Below are 16,994 nucleotides of genomic sequence, written 5' to 3' on the forward strand. Positions count from 1 at the left end.
ACAGAATTCAAAGAAAACAGACACAGACATGCGGAGGTCAGTTTGTTCTGCCCTGCAGCGTGACACAGTTCATGGGAGTGGCCACAGCTGAGGTTTGGGGATGGTATTTCAATGGGCTCTTTGAGGATCTCACTGTCCTAGCTGTACCCTGGTACCATCTCTGTGCCAACCTTCATATCCCCTTTCCTCCCCGTACTACTCCCAGAAGAAAGAGTTATTTACATAGAAACCACATTCCTCAGGAGATGCCTCAGAATTGAGTCTTGCCTGGAAAGCGGATCTTTAATGGTCTGAATTTTCAGAAAAATAATGAATACTGTTCCTCCCTATTGTTAAAGAGAAGAGCTTTTGCTCTTTCCTCGCTGGATTCCCAGCATAGACCAGTCACCTCTGCCAACCAAACCCCATAGCTGCGTGCATTGGCCGGCTCTACAATGCTGCTGCCCGTGGCTTTTAAGTCTTGCCTGTTTAGAAAGACCGAATTCAAAGTGGCACGTGTCAATCCTGACTTTTCTATGAAATGGCCCGGATGCAAACGTGCCCCCATGAACACCAGCTCTGACTTCAACACAAACCACGCCGGGCAAGAGGAGAGTCTCTCCGGTGAACACCACACTCCCACGGATGCTGCTCTGTGCTGTGTAAGGTTGTTCTTGGTGAGCAGGCCAGATCTGGTAGCAGAAGGTAGCTACAAGTCTCCACATTCCTCAGTCCAGACTGGTCAAAGCAAAACTCTGACAACTGCCTTCCCCCGACTGACCTCTTAAGGGCATTTTTCAAACTCCTCCAAGGCTGCGTGAGACTGCTTTCCGTGCCAAACTGCTGGCAAAGCGCTGTAAACAACGGCCACTGGGCAGACTGCCACAGCTGCAGCTTTGACAGCCAGCTACCGAGCTACTAAGCGCTCTGGGTTGTGCCTTATGCAGCGTTAGCCACCAGACTTTTAGAATACTAAAATGCACGTAGAGGGCACGGAGGACCATGATAACATGTTAAGATGCTTCAGGAGTAAATTCCTGGACAGCTTCACTGCAATGCTCTCCCTGGGAGGCAGGAACAAGCAAGGATCAGTCATCCACAACATAGGCAATGGAGGTGCTCACAATACTTCGGAGCTGCATCGCTTGTAACTTGGGAGTTCTCAGCGAGGAAAGATGGCTGGTGATGGGAAAAGTGGTGTCCAGACTGGTTTGTGTGGGGTCCTGGCCGAGCTCCTGCGGGTGGAACAGCCTCATGCTGTTGAGCACATCCTCCTGGAAAGAGTCCTTCGTCTCAGTACCGTCAGCGTTTTTTACCCCATCAACTCCATCTAGAATGAAATACAATTCAGTGCTGCCCTCCCATGCTAAATTCCTGTCATGGTACAAGCAGATGACAGGCGCATTGCCGCATTTTTGGCCATTCTCCACTCTTCCGTCTTAATGTGGCACCTCCTGCCATGATCCTGTGCAGCTCTTGACCCATTTTCATGACTGTGTGGGGTTTTGTGGCTGGACATGAGGTGTCTCTGGGCTTTTACTACTAACCAAAGGGTGAAGAGTATTGCAATTTTCACACATAATAGAGCAACTGGTCAGGACAGAGCTCAAAGCAGATGGAGACGACCACCACCAACGTTCTTTGGTACACAGGGTGTCCACTGCTGCCCTGCATTATATTTCTGCACCCAGGAAATGAAGATCTCTGAACCTCTCCTCTTTGCTTTGAAGCAGGTAGTTGTACGAGGGGAACACAATGCAATCGCTCCGGTGTAAACCACCCTCTGGCAAAGGGGATGTACTCCCTCACAGGGAAAGCTTACCTGGGCTGCTGGGAATCCTCCACGGGAGCTGGCTTTGAGAGCTCTGCATCAATATTTGCTGTATCCTGGTTCCTTGCTCCCTCTTTCACGTCCAGATCCTTGGTGGGAATTATTACCTGACTTTTTGATGGTGAAAAACCATCCAGGTCTCTCCTGGAAGGAGAGCTCCCGATTCTTTCCTTCCTGACAGGGGGAAAAAGATGAACCAGATTAATTAATTTCTTCATAATAGGAAGCAGGAACCAAAACGTGCTGCAGGTGTTAGCTTTGCTGATTCAAAAACTAAGAGTCTGACGTTGCTTCTACCAAAGTTTGCAGTGAAATATCTACTGACAAGGAATAAGATCAGCCTTGTTCTCACAAATCCTTACTTACTAGAGTAGAGGGACTGCCTTGTGTAGCAAATACTGCAGAATACAGCACAGGCTGGACTAGCTCTCTTGAGAAGGATCACAAGGACAACAGTCCCACCACGTCTGGATTGTGGCACACCTGCCGACAGGATAACCCTCTACCTTCAGAGGAACCTACAAACCAAATCCTCTAGGAGTTGATCTAACCCCACATCTAAAGCAAGCCCGACTCTCTGTTCTTCTCCCTCCGCTCACCTCCACAAACACTACCAGCCTCATCTGCAGGGGACAGTGCGACTTGAAAGAGATACAGAAAAGTGCCTGCCAAATGTCCTTCCATCTCCCTACAAACCAGAACTGCACAGAGGACTCCACTGTGTCGTGTGGGTACTAAAGCCTTGGTGGTTCCCCTCTAACACAAGGACTCTGGGGAAATCTCAGGGAGGAACCAAACAGATGCTCTCAGCCACAGTGGTAGTTGTAGAAACTGCCAATGCAGGGATCTCACTTCTATTAATCAAAGCATCTTTCTCTGCTCAGTACTGGTTCCTCCTTCCCTCTCAAAATCTCTTCTCCTTATCTGCTCCTCTGTCCACTGTCCCTTCCTCCCCTTTCCACTTAGCAGATCTTCTACCTAGAGAAAAACTGCAGGTTTAACGTCTCTGGTGATGCCTGCCTGTCCGACTCTCCACCTCTCTCGTCACAGGCTAACCCTGTCTGCGCTGACCGCAAGCTCTTCAGCCCAAAGCCTGCCTGCCTTCCATATCCACAGCTCACACCCTGCGTAGCGCTCCGTGGCCTCGGTTCATTCGTAACAGAGGCACAGACCAACCATTGAGAGTAAATCTTCCCCACAATAGAGGTCTGCCCTACCACAGGCTGTGCCCACCAGCCACACACGTTGTCCCAACGTCCTCCCAGTGGTGTGGCTGGTGGCCAGAAGGCCACCACAAACCCTTCCGGCACTAAGCTGGAATGTCATCCTCCAGGAAACACAGAACTTCCACGCTCTCATTAAGCCTGCTTCATCCCTGCCTTCCTCCACACACTGCCTGTCACACCTTGACCAGAACCGGTCACTGTGACAACACATTATCAGAGAAAAGGCAGAGCTGTCTGGCTACTAAACTCACCTGGGCTGCTCATTGCTTTTCCTAGATTTCTTCTTCCCACCACGTCTGGATGAAAGAGGAGCAGTTCTAGTTCCAAAATCCCGTCTGTCCTCTTCCCGCACCAAATGGCCATCCACATCAACCACACCTGCCTGGAAACAGTTAGAAATGAAACATAAAGCATTAGGTCTGTAGCTGTCTAGATCACAAAAGCTACACAGCCCTTGCCCAGCAGATATTCCACCCTGTTGTACAATCTAATCTGGAAATCTCTATTCACTACCAAGTATTTCAGGGAAAGACATCTCCAAGAATGAAGTGAAAACTAAAATAGGGCCAAAATCATCCTCAAATTCATACGCCGAATGTTTCAGCCACTTAGGGGAAGAATAACTTGGGTCCCGTGTCACAGAAATAAAAGCACCCTCAGAAGTCTTCATTTAGTGGAGATACATAGGAGAATTATGTTTCCTCTACTATTTCTCATATTGATTGAACTGTAAAGCAGGGGGGCCATTAAGTGCTAAAATCTACCTAAATCAGGTTTCAGTTTTGTTTTCCACCTCTTTAAATAAAGACTTGAATAGGCCTGTTAGAGACCATGTGCTTCTCCGTTATACCCATCCTTTGCGTTTTCCCTTGTGCCTTTCTTCCAAAAAATTCAAAACACCTTCAGTCAAGCCACAGGAGAAGTATATGACTCTGCGTAACAGATCATGATTCTTTTATCCACTTTACTGGGTAAAACCAAGGCAAGGAAATAACCACTTCAGAAAGAAAATATTGCGCAGATGGAAACAAGTAATGAAAAATACATTATAAGCTATAAGATAGACCCCATGTCTCAATTTATGGGTTACATACAATACATTTACTTTGCTCCAGAAATTATAAGGATTAAAAGAGGGATCTGAGCAGAGGCAGGTGATCTGACCCTACCTTCTACAACTGATGGACAGACAGGTCACCTTCTAGTTAGTATTTTCTTCATTCCCATTTAATAAATTATTCTGTTCAGATAACGGGCCTGATCCTCTGCTGATACGAATGCCACTTTGTTAACTGGTGCACCCCTGCTCTGTGCAAGTTTTTTTTGACACGCTCATCCCATTAACATTTCTGAACATTTCAGATTTCAACAGGGAAAAGTTGAGAACTTGAGGAAATTCAAGGTTCAGCAGCAAAGGAGCCAGTTCTAAGATGGATTCTGGGCCGGGCTCATGCACTGGACATTACCTTCTGAACAGCAGCAACAGCAGCAAAGTCATTTTTGTCTATCAGAGCGTACTTGCTGCGTAATCTGGCCTCCACTTCGTGCTCCTGTTGACTAAGGGAGAAAACAGCCCCTTACCATTGTGTTCAAGGACTATTTGGTATGTCAAAACCTATAATACCTGCCACTACCAGATTTCTAAAGAAAACCATCTTTTACCCGTCATCTCACCTTGCTGCTTCTATTCTTCCCCATAACCATTGTAACCTTTTCCCATTCCCTTCCTCCTTTCTTTTTCTATGATGCTCCTTTGTGCCTTTCAGACACGGAAGCTTTTTGATGGCTATTTTAATACTTAGCAGAACCTTTTAATGTTCCTGATCAAATAATATTATATCTGTAATCTGCAAGTTAAAAAAGAATCAAGCCCACTCTTTCAGAAAAATAAAAGGAGTCCCAAGTTAAAAAAATAATAATCAGGCAAAATTTTACCATGAAACCCATTTTGATCCTGGGTCCCAGCAAAGCCTGGCTGCCCAGGCTGACCACAGACACTTGTGTTCACACCAGTTTCTCAAGGGCAGGCAGATTTTTTACAGCAATTACAGCAATATCCCAACGTCACTCCTGTGAGTAGCAACCTCTCCTGCCTATCCAAACCCTTGCTGCAAAGGTTGGTGGGGCAGGAAGCGAGTGGATTGCCCTAATACCCTTCTTCTTCTTCTTAATTTGCTTCTATGTCATGGCATGGAAGCTGTTTGTCCTCATTTTTAGGATTTTTTTCCAGCCTGTCATTCACCTTCCCTCCTTCAGCCTGAAAAACAACTTTCATCATCAGCGAAGTTGCCCTTGCATGTGACTTACGAGCACCGGAAGGCTAGAGGCAATCATCTTCTGGTGCAAAGGCTAGCAGAATTTGTCCAGAATTGTGTTTTCCATTACAAGCTATTCCCCGTACTTCATAATAATTCTTCACCAATGTCACGGTGTGATATCACAGACAACAGCTCGGTGGAATTTCTAAACCTTACTGCGAAATGCATCGACCTTGGATATCTTACCTTACAATCAGTTTGAACTGCTTAAACACCTCCTGGACTTGCCTGACGTTCACTATCTGAGGAAGAGATGTATACAGTGAAGATACAGGTAAGCATTTCTGTGCTGCGGTCAGCTGTTCCAGATTGCGAGGGCTCTGCTTTCCACTTGCTGGGTATCCACACTCGAGGAGAGCTACCTCTATCCTGCACTCAGAAGTCAGGCTGGAGGTGGATGCATTGCTCACTCTGAGGAGATTTTTAAAGAGAGGGGAAGCTGATAGACTCTGGTAAATGCCATGGAGCGCACAGCCATCGAGATAATGAATTATTTACAATAATTTTACAATAGATGGCATCTACTGACCTTGCAGATTATGATGCTACTTCTCTTTTCACTACCGCCCAAGGCTGCCCGAGTATCTGGAACTGCCAGAGCGCTATCTTTAGTCCTCTTACCCATGATAACAAAGCAGTGCAGCCAAGGCATGCTGCTATCTCTGTTTTGGAGATGATGAGCAGAGGCATGGACAGACAAGTAACGGGAAGTCTGTAGCAGAGCAGGAATCTGCACTCAGCTCTCCTACGGTCCAAGAGACTGAACCAAGCTATTAGATTCACCGTCTCTGTTCTCAAACCCCTCTCTAAAAGACTCTCCAGTGCCGCTGAAGACATCCTTTCCTGTGTGAGACTCCTTAGTCCTTCTCTGCCTCCCCTGCTCCACAGGTTTTGCAGCCCAGGTAAAACACACCTTCACGTAAGCCCTTATTCCACTCCACTCCTGCCTGCTGGAGGGAGGAAACAGGGACTTTGAGAGAAGATAACGATTACGTGAAATGAGAGGGAGTGTCTCAAGTGTTTCATTTAAACTAAAGGGTTATCTAACTGTTTGGAAAACAGTCTTCAGTAACTTCTGCACTGTTGGCACAGTGGCTCTGTTCACAACCAAACAAAACTTTACAGTAACTCTGAGTGTGCATTTATAACTGCCATTTTCTTACTCTTTTCGCAATCATTTTGCAGTCAACAGGTAGTTTAAAGTCGAGAAACCCTGCTCTCTAAGAGACCGGACATATTTTGGCAACACACCTTGCAAAGATTTAGCTTGACATTGGCAGAGCAAAATCGTGACATTAATTCTTTAAAGAAGTTCCAAATAAACCAATTCAAAGAGTTTGAGGACTGAGGAAAAAGCTTCAAAAAAAGCAAAAATGGAATGAAAACAAGGACACAGTCGTTAACATGCAAAAAAAAAAATTAAATTACAATTCTGTAGCACTTTTTAGGTTAAAGACAGCCTCTTCAGAAGACATTTTCATTGCTTCTGTCTTGGAGTAAAATGGGATGGACTCAGTGTTTAAGTCCTCTACTAGAAAGCTACTTACATCAATTTCATCGATGCCTCCTTTTAGGTATCTATGAACTTGAGACTTAATCTCTGCTATCTGCATGTCAGTCAGAGGGTCGTAAGTCACCAAAGAACGATTTACCTAAGAAAAAAGGAAATAACTGAATATTAGTGAATTACAAAAAGCTGAGCAAGTATTAGTCTGGCAAACACCTGACACTGCTCTACTGTGCCCAGGGAAGCCTTATGTTTCATTTCTCATCATCCGAGTTGCCTTGGGAGCACGCTGAAAGCAACGCATTCCCTTTCGTGTTTCAATCAAACAAGAGGAGGGCTTCAGGAGTCTGAAAAAGAAAACATCTGCAGTGGATGGGGACTGAAGCTACAACACAATCTCACCGCATGGGATCCTCCGAGCTTTGCCTAACCCCCAAAAGACAGAGCTGGAAGCAGAAGGAAGAATACAATCGCACTGGACACTGAGTTAACTGATTCTATTGCAAAACAAAGATGAGGACAAAGCCTTAACTAGGTCCCATCTAAGACGCTGCAGCCTGTTCCTTACCAAGTTGTCATGCATGGCGAGTTCCTGCTTGAGAAGAATAATCTCCTTCTCCAAAGCCTTCACTGTCCCCTAGCAGGAAAACAAAAAGGTGAGCAAATGACCAAATGTTATTGGAGGGGGGGAAAAAAAACAACCCCTGCTGAAAAGCAGCATTAAACTGGCTGCTAGAGAACGTCACAGCTCTGTACCAGCTCCCCCAGGGTTTGCCGTCAGGTTTGCATCAGTGAAGTTGCGAGTCTGGAAATCACTTTGCCTTTGATTAGCTTCCAACAGGACGGCTTCTGTTGTGTCCCGGGTGGACAGCCTGCAGAGTCCGCCTAAGCCATCGAAAGAAGGGCTGCCTGGTTTTTAATTTGATGCTTTCCTGATCTGGGGCTGCAGGGGCCAGCGAGTTCTGGACCACGAAACATTACCTTGAAAGCAAAGAAGTACGCGGGTTTCCACTCTGACCCTGACTGAAGTCAGCAGGAGTTCTGACATTAACTTTAATAGAGGAGGGAGTCTCCTGTGGTGTATTTGATTGAATTTCTCCATAATGTGGAACACCTTCAAGCATTCACTGTTTAGAATGGGTTTCCAGAAAGTTGTGGGTACACAAATCTTGGGATTCAGCAAGAATTGGATACTGAGCTGCTTTGTAAGCATCACAGCACAATAACTCCCTTAAAAACTGCTTTTTCAGCTTCTCTTTTCCACTCCACACAACTCAACAAAAGTGAAAGGGACTGAAGAGGAAAAGCCAGTTTGTAGCACGGTTTCTTCTGGAAGCTGTTGGAAGAAACTCCTCGGCTGTTTCTCCGCTTGCCAGTGAGCTCAGACCATGAAATATCACACACCCCGTGTGTTACGGGTCAGATAATTCTAAACTTGTTCTTTGGCCTATCAGTAATTCATAGAGCATTTACTGCTGCCAGCTCTGTTTCAGCTGTGAAAGTGCACTCAGGACGTCTAAAATACTACAATTGTTTTCTTTAAATTATTTCCTTGTTTAAACAAGTTTTGGAATCGTGGAAAAAATGTTATGTTACCAGAATACGCTGTGTAAAGCTGTGAGTGGGACTGGAGATGATTTCCCCACGTACCAGGGGAGTAGTCCACGACATAATATCTCTGTTAAGAGGTGAATCTCATTAGAAAAATTAAGGATTCGTACGCATGCAGTTGAAAGAATTACCACGTGTCAGGGAAGACGTGACCATCTGCATGACTGTACCCTCCAGCATATTCAAGGTAACAGTAATTAAATACCAATGAAAAAAGTTTAATATTAATCCATTTTATCATAAATTCAGCAAGTGCCAGCTTGGCTGATGAGTGGTAATTCATTAAACTACTGAATTTCCCTCTGTTTTGTAACATTATCCTAAATATTAATGAACCTGAGAAAAGATGCCTTCTTCTGTTCCCCTTCTCTACATACCTCTCGGTCATACGTCTCATTGATGACCGGCTCTGTTGTGATCCATTTCATTCTGGTAGCAAAACGAAGAGAAGACAACTGAAAAACATGGGGTTTAAGTAACTGAAAGAGATATTGGCAAGGATATAATGTTCATAATCTGGTACTACTTAATCATATCAGATCCCAGAAGACAGAAATACAAAAGCTATTTAACTGCAGGGAGCAGTTAGGATTTCTCATCCAGGAGCATATCTGCTAGTGCTCCCTGGCTTCTGCGTGATTAGCGAGCTTCAGATGATGGCTTTGTCTTTTCCTAAAAACTCCAAACCACACATCAATGGCCTTCAAGCTGAATTCCTGCAATTGTGGGATCTTGAGAGTGAGCCCCTGCAGCCTGAAAATCCTCCTCTTGGTGCCAAGTATAGCAGCTATTTCCTCAGATAGATAGATAGAGAGATTTCTTGCTACATATATATAAAACACGTTTCTAGACGCTATCAGAGTACCAGCAGATGATAAACACACCACTGTGCCTTGAGGACAACTGCATAAAAGGTGTCTGTGTTTACATTTTTTCACTACTAATTTTCTTGCCAAAGAGCAAAGTCATTCCCTTCTACGTGTTCCAAATGTGGTTAAGTTGATCCAGCTCACACAGTAAGGCTTTCACCAATTTCAGTATTTCACAGGTTAAAAAAACCCAAACCCTTACTGTTTGGAGGTTACTTCTGATTCCTGAACCAGCTCCACTCTGATGTGAACTGGTGCAATTCCGTCGACCTCATTATGTGATGCACCATTCAAACACATTTGTAGAGTTTGTAGAGTTCATAGAACCATAGAATATGGGAACGGTTTGGGTGGGAAGGGACCTCCCAGCCCACCCAGTGCCACCCCTGCCATGGGCAGGGACACCCTCCACTAGCCCAGCTTGCCCAAAGCCCCATCCAACCTGGCCTTGAACCCTGCCAGGGAGCCAGGGGCAGCCACAGCTTCTCTGGGCACCCTGGGCCAGGGCCTCAGCACCCTCACAGGGAAGGATTTCTGCCTCACATCCCATCTCCATCTCCCCTCCTGCAGCTTCAGGCCATTCCCCTTGGCCTGGCACTCCCTGCCCTTGGCACCAGCCCCTCTCCAGCTTTCCTGGAGCCCCTGCAGGGACTGGAAGGGGCTCTAAGGTCTCCCCGCAGCCTTCTCTTCTCCAGGCTGAACCAGCCCAACTCTCTCAGCCTGAGGTCTCCAGAGCAGAGGTGCTCCAGCCCTCGCAGCATCTCCGTGGCCTCCTCTGGACTCGCCCCAACAGCTCCGTGTCCTTCTTGTCCTGGGGACCCCCGAGCTGGACGCAGCACTGCAGGGGGGTCTCCCCAGAGCGGAGCAGAGGGGCAGAATCCCCTCCCTCGACCTGCTGCTCACACTGTTTTTGAACCAATAATAATTAACACTATCCAGCATGTTTAGATTTTAGCTCCTTGTGCCTGCTCTATTTCAGACTCTCATTTTCTCCCAGGGGCAGTTACCACTCGACTGCATCACAAAGCACATTGGCCAGAGCAAGCTGTTTTCTGAGCCTTTGAGATAAGATGAGCTGTCCAGTGTTTGTGATGAATTAGGCAGGATGTTTCTCTGGGACTCCTGCCACACTCCTCCAGAGACTATTCTTTAAATCTAGTTATGGCCAATTGCAACAGTAGCAGGAACAAGACTTTAATTCTGCAAAAATCAATTCAACTTACGGTCTCTTCTACATGCACAGCTTCTCCACAGATATTTGCCACTAGGACAGTATTGCAGTTTCCTCCTGGGAAAAATTAAAAAAACAAACACAAAAGCAAAGAATATAATTTGGGGGTTTTTGTTGTTTCCTTTTCTGGAATGTATTATATCATGCGCTGACTAAAATAGAGAAAAAGAAGCAACAAAGAACACAGCCAGTTTGTAACTGTCCCTCTGAAGTTCCCATGGGTACAGAAACACAGTGGCACAGAATGACTTAAGAATAAAGATAAAATGTGTTTCTCTTGTGGTGACGTTGCAGTAAGAAGATGGGAATGCAAATTGTGAAAGCCTGAAATCGGGAAAACCGGAGCAGAGGATTTTAAAAGCCCTTGGCCTAAATCTGCTAGCAGGGAACCTGGCAGGATGTAGCTTCTGCCTTTCCTAAAAGCAACACACGACTAGTGTGCGGAACACCTCAAACGTCACTCGCGTTTCTGGTGACGTCGGTTACTCCACACAAATGTCTACAGCCTGTTTTCACCTGCTTTCTCCTCCCACGGCTCCAGCCTGCATTCCAAGAGCATAAGCTTTTCCTGGGGATCCACAAAGCACCACAGCTTTGGGTTTATCATCTGTAGCCTGATGCAAAAGCAGGAACATCTGAAAAGGCTGCAACATGCTGGGTTGTTTGGGGTTTTTTGGTGGTGGTAGTTTTTTAATGTATTCTAACTAAGATTTTGTGATTTTTCTACTGGCTTGATCAGTGTGGGCTTTGTATGTCTCCTGCGCCTGCTGTTTTATTTGATGATGAAAACCAGATATCCTTTGAATAGCAAATTAGTTCCACGCGTTTGTATGTTATGGCCTTAGGACCTGAAACATTGAAACATCCCTGTTTTCTAGGAACTGTCTGGTGCTGTCGTAATCCCCAGCTCTTACCTAGCGAGTCCTTGAGAACGTGAGTGAGCTTGCTCTGCCGGAAGGGGATGTGGTCCCGCTTAGGATCAGCCAGGGCAATGATGATTTGCTCAAGGAACGACAGAGACTTGTTGATGTACGTGGCTTCCTTCAGAACCTGGCCTCCAGACTGTAACAGAGATCAAAAGGCAAAGCTTCCACTCCATGCGTTTCTGGCTGAACCGCAGGAGAGAGCGTATTCCTTAGCGAGGGTACAACTTGACTGCCAGGGTAAGGATCTAATTCAGACCCAATAAATTCATGACCTAGAGCTTTCTTCAGCTTGAAAACAAGCTTTCAGAAGCCTCAATTTTTCATTACAAGTCCACAAAGACTACTGTCTTTCCTTCCCAAAGGATAAATCACGTATTTGTCACAGGGCTGATGCAATCTCTAGTCTGATCAATACAGAATGTCACGTGGGACCTGAGGAGCTTTCAGTTGTTAGCCCTAATGCTCTCAGAAAGTTTCAACAGTTTGCCTGCTGTGACCAGAAGTGGGGGATTTACACTGTGACTCATGGAACGAAGAGGAAAAATCAGAGGTTCTTTGTCTTAATAGCTGATGGCTCTGGCCCTTTCTTTGGCGGAGAAATGATAGAGTCAGATAAACGAACTGAATCTGGGTCAGGTTGGAAGGCGCGTTCTTACATATGGACTTAGAAACGATCCACAGCAGCTGCAAACAACTGAGCACCCTCTGATGTGTTAATGCGACTTACGGTTTGTCACAGCCTCTCCTGTTTATCACAGGCGGAATTCTGTTGTGGGGAAAACCCGTAATTTCACCTACGCCGTGTTGATTACTAGACTCTTCACTGAAATATTTCTTCCATTACTTACTCCAGTCTTGCTCAGTCTCTCCGAGCCTGCCAGATCAATTAAGTTGATTTTAGAGTTAACGCATTTGACATCTGAGAAAACTCTGAAACGAGACTGAGGGGAAAAAGAAAAAAATAATATAAACTGTACTTAACAGTAGACAAAACTGAAAGACAGTAAAAAACAGACATGTAAAGGTCCTCAGCCATTTGAGACCCTAGAAAAACTGCTGGAGCTCTTACCTCAATATAAATAGTGAAGATGCAATGGGATCTGGATGAATTTTTATTCAGCGTGTGCTCTGCTATCACTCTGTTGGTCTCACCCTGCAAATGAAGTAAAAAATGAAGACAGTGTTTTTAAACTTCTGCTTTGGTAGGATAAAGGAAAATTAGAAATACGCACGGTTAAATAAACAACGATTCAATCTTCACTCGGTTAGAGCAGTCAGAGCAGGAGCTCACCGTATCTGCCTTGCTTTCTTACTCCAAGGCCCCTCAAAGCATTTCACGGTGCGGTTGGTAAAGGTCACTGTTTACTGTAATAATGCAATTTTACCAGAGACCACATTATTTGCATTTCCACTTTCAAGGCTCAGCTTGATCTGTGGCTTTTTGAGGAACAGCCAAGCAAATCTTGTTCAGAGGCAATGCCTCCCTAGCTGTTTCAGTTTCCTGATGACTAGAAAACCAAAGAGCTCCCCAAGCTTCAAACGTCATAGAAAACTCACACGTACACGAGAGCCACGAATTCGTAATGCCTATTTACAGGAAAAGAAAGCAACATCGAAAATGATGTTGCAACCACTTGTTAGGAGCGCCAGTCCATCACAGGGCTGAGCTGCCAGGATGGCACAGCAGAAAAGGAAACGGAAGGCTTTACAGCCCAGAAATGCATTTGTCAACAGGTTTCACAGCCAACTGGTCTGCCGGGGTCTCAGCGGTCTCGAAGGACGACAACCTTTGACAGCTGGAAGGTCAGCGACTGGCTCGGCACTAGGGAGTTTAAATCCAAGAGCAAGAATGAAGGTGAAGATCTCGAGGTAAATACTCTCAAGCTCACTCCACAGATGAAGAAACAGAGTCACTGCGTAGTGGGCAGCCTCCTCAAGGCCTGGAGGTTTCTCTGTGAGACTAGAACCACAGGCAGAACTCATCTAAGGACCTGAACGGATCCCCAGGTTGTGTTATCATCATCCTTCTACTCTTTAAAAAGAAAACGGGAGCTCCTGCAAATCACAGAGTCTCACTGGGGACACCACGCTTGTTATTAAAAAGGCAAGTTAAAGATTTTAAGGATGCCAGATGGCTCCTGGTAGGAATATGCTTCCCACATACACAACCAATTATTTATTCATGTTTTCCTTCTGAACTAAAGCACTCACAAGTAAAAGAAAGATGCAGGCATGAGTAAGCAAACGCCGTTCACAAATCTAACTCATGGTGTGAAGGTGCCTGCTGTAAAATCTGACTAACGGTACCTGTGCCATGAGCATCCCAAACTATCTACCAAAGATGTTCCTGGTAAGACTCTTTTCTTACAGCATTGACGTAGCTAGGCCAGGCAGGAAGAAATTCCCAGCTGGTGAGTCTAAAAGGATCCCAAATATTCTACACTTTGTAGTAAGTCACTCACTGACACTCCTACGTGATAACCAGGGTAAGGAAAACAAGTCTTTTGGGCTGTCTGGGATCTTGGTCTGCTGAAGGGGCTGGTGAGGTGGCTGGTATTTCAGATAAACCTTCTGAAACGAAGGCACATTCTGTGGCTGCCATCACTGTTTTGGTGCTGCCTGGAACCTCCAAGGCTACTATGTTCTGTGGTCTCACCTCAACCTATTTCCTCCATCACTTGACTTACAGAATCATTTAGGTTGGAAAAGACCTTGAAGATCACTAAGTCCAACCGTTACCCCAGCACTGCCCAGCCCACCACTAACCCATGTCCCCAAGCACCACATCTACGCGATGCCTGGCTCTGGCGTACACTAAACCCGGGGTTTCTCCGCAGAGATCTTCCAGACTCTCTGTGCCAGGGGTATTTTCCTTGCAAGAACATGGGCTACAAAGAGTTACCAGTTCTTCTACCCACAATAACGAGAACAAAGAAGGTTGAACTTTCCTCCAGTCATCCCGGCCACCGACCTCCTGCTTTACTGCCTTCTCCCTCAGCTAAGCCAATAAACAACAATCAGATAAAGGATAATAATTGTTTTTTCTTGCCTCAAAAAGGAGATTCAGAGCATCTTCCTCGTGGCTAACTGAATGTATAGATAAGCCCTTCACATAAACACCCTGTGGGCAATCCACTACAGCCATCTGCGCGTCACCGGTCCCGTTGCTTGTCATGGTGGCCAGAAGGTCAAACAAGGTCTCGTTGTAGATTTCCAGGTAGGAGATTCGGACGGTGACAAATGGATCAACAGAATGCGCAGTTGCTTTAAAGACCTATACAAAGCCAAAGAGTTTGTCAGTGGCGGGGCTAGCTCACAAACAGAATTATTAGCTATTTATGGCTTTCCAGAGAAGCTATTTATAACTTTCTCAACAGCTATAGGTGCATCTGGGTGTGTGTAACTAATTCTGCACTGTGGTTGCCTGAGGGCCGACAGGGCTAAGTCAACAGTTCTAATACCATTTCTTAAAATTACAGTTTTGAAAACAACACTTTTGAGGGCCTGCTTACATTTGGGAAGCAGCAAGTACGTTATGTGAGTATGAATTACCATTATGTGAGTATGAATTAAACAGGAACAACCTCCGCAAATGACAAGAAAGCATAACTACAGAATTCCTCCCGTCTTTGTTTCGGGTTGTATGCATTCCATCGGCCCTACATCGCACGCGTCAGTTGTCTTTGTGGGAGTGGAGAACATTCTGCGGTATCGCTGCTTCAGGAAAAGCAGGTCTGCCCCCTCAAAGCGGTGGTAAACGTCTGCCTCTTGACAGGGACGTGTCTGCGCAGCAACGGGACTGATAAATCAGCATGTTTCAAGGCAACACCATCCCAATGCTCTAAAACCATTATCAGTGCACGAGGTCATGGTGTAGTAAAACAAAGGTACAAAGTAACTATGTTTTACAGGCTCTTGTATTTCTTTAATGATCATCATCTAGATAAAATGGAGGGGGAGGGGGAAACAGACTGGTGGAGATAAAAACGTATTCACCATGTTAAAACACTCTTGTGAGTGTCAGCAATAGCTGATACAGGAGATGTCTTTGTTGTTTCTCTCAGCCCCGTTCCTGTTCTGACCCAGTACCTGCTGTATAGCTCGGGGTATGATTCCTCGGTGCTTGTATTCGGCAGTTGCTCCCGTCATCGTGTAAGTCTTACCAGCCCCCGTTTGCCCATAGCACATTATCGTGCCTGGAAAAGATTCAAAGCAAAAGAATAAACTCAGGAGGGAACCTCTGCATTTCTCAAATGCAACATCAAAAGGATCTCTCCTTCAGATCAAATCTCCGCTTATTGTCAAAATAATTAAAATAGCGACAAATTACCATTGTAGCCAATTAAAGCTTCGGACACCAATTTCTTAGCCACGGTCTCGTAAGCGAGTTCCTGGGAGGTATTGTGGAGGACGCCATCCAGCCTAAAGGACCAGTCAGTCTGCTTGTTATTCACTACTCCTTTCTTGGCATCTTTTTTGATGTATATATCTATGCTCTGGAACCCAAACAGAGGTAACTTCAATAGCCATGAAGTGTTTCAGCAGTTATTGTCTGAAAAAAACCCCAAAATCTACTGAAGACCTGAAGACAAGTAGAAAACAGAGCACAAATAATAGTATTGTTTTACTGACCTGGGTGGTATTTTCTGGTAATAGATATTCTTTGGGAAAAAAAAAAAAAAAAAGGAAATGTGGCTACGCTCATCTGTTTACCTTTCAGTGATGTGTCTGATTTTGTGTCCCAGAGAAATGATTAATTGAGCACGAGAAGGCAAAGGGAGGAACTTGCGTAAGGGGGGACAGAAATAGCCTGTACCACAGGGAGACTTCTTAGGCTGGAATTGTGGTTACCACTGGGAATTCCTCAAGGATCACTCAGTCCCAGGCCTTTTGAGGATTTTCTCTAGTGACCATATCACAAGAAGTACGTTTTCCATAGCCATGCTTGCTGACACAACACCGCAAGCCACTGTCAGCGCAGAGAACAGCGAGCGGGAACACGTGGATCAACACACACCAAAATGTTACGCGTGGCCTTAAGGGATGGAAGAATTCGGCATTTCTGAAGCTAAAAGTGAAATCAAATTTCAAACTTTTTGCTCTTGCAATCTCTTTTTCTCTACCTTGTTGTCTGGCCCAAACTTGATCACGTCTTGAGCAAAATCGGCTGTTGGTTTGACTCGCACAAATGCATGGACTCTCTTTCCCACTGCATCCATTCTAACTAGTGAGGAAAAAAGAGGAAACATCAACAACGTTGCACTTCCTAAAATGAAATGTAACATTATTCATCAGGAAAAGCGAAGCTACAGAGTAGTCAAGTTTAAAAATAAAGTGTTGACAAATGTTCAGCTACAGTTTCTACCCTTTATGAAGAACAACTGTGGGCAAACAGTTGCTGAAAATTCTTTCCAGCGTTGTTCTGCTCAGAAAACTAAGCGTGTCAAAAGAGAAGGGTCTTACCGATGACAATTTCCTCCTGCATATCAGGCATAA

The 16,994-nt window shown here is 45.3% G+C and overlaps 1 protein-coding gene across 10 annotated transcripts in view; it reads right to left on the reverse strand.

Moving 5' to 3' along the window:
* Nucleotides 1-16,994, reverse strand: part of KIF9 (kinesin family member 9) — a 29,395-nt gene that overhangs the window by 8,250 nt on the left and 4,151 nt on the right. For 3 of the 10 annotated variants that reach the window (XR_008576140.1, XM_054818674.1, XM_054818673.1), the window contains exons 4-18: nt 16,622-16,722; nt 15,829-15,994; nt 15,588-15,694; nt 14,548-14,772; nt 12,568-12,651; nt 12,347-12,439; nt 11,487-11,634; nt 10,565-10,629; nt 8,850-8,927; nt 7,430-7,498; nt 6,902-7,006; nt 5,541-5,596; nt 4,503-4,593; nt 3,288-3,418; nt 1,802-1,984 (exon numbers count right to left, since the gene is read on the reverse strand). Coding sequence is in view for 7 of the 10 variants with exons in the window: in XM_054818674.1 (XP_054674649.1) it covers nt 1,802-1,984; nt 3,288-3,418; nt 4,503-4,593; nt 5,541-5,596; nt 6,902-7,006; nt 7,430-7,498; nt 8,850-8,927; nt 10,565-10,629; nt 11,487-11,634; nt 12,347-12,439; nt 12,568-12,651; nt 14,548-14,772; nt 15,588-15,694; nt 15,829-15,994; nt 16,622-16,717 (1,697 nt within the window). In the remaining 3 variants the exon portion in view is untranslated. Of the gene's footprint in view, nt 1-26; nt 1,310-1,801; nt 1,985-3,287; nt 3,419-4,502; nt 4,594-5,540; nt 5,597-5,735; nt 6,305-6,901; nt 7,007-7,429; nt 7,499-8,849; nt 8,928-10,564; nt 10,630-11,486; nt 11,635-12,346; nt 12,440-12,567; nt 12,652-14,547; nt 14,773-15,587; nt 15,695-15,828; nt 16,051-16,621; nt 16,723-16,994 lie in introns of those variants that run through there. The other 7 variants (XR_008576142.1, XR_008576141.1, XM_054818678.1 and 4 more) reach the window with 7 other exon arrangements.

This window comes from Grus americana, chromosome 2, assembly GCF_028858705.1.
Source record: "Grus americana isolate bGruAme1 chromosome 2, bGruAme1.mat, whole genome shotgun sequence".
In the NCBI taxonomy this organism is placed as follows: domain Eukaryota; kingdom Metazoa; phylum Chordata; class Aves; order Gruiformes; family Gruidae; genus Grus; species Grus americana.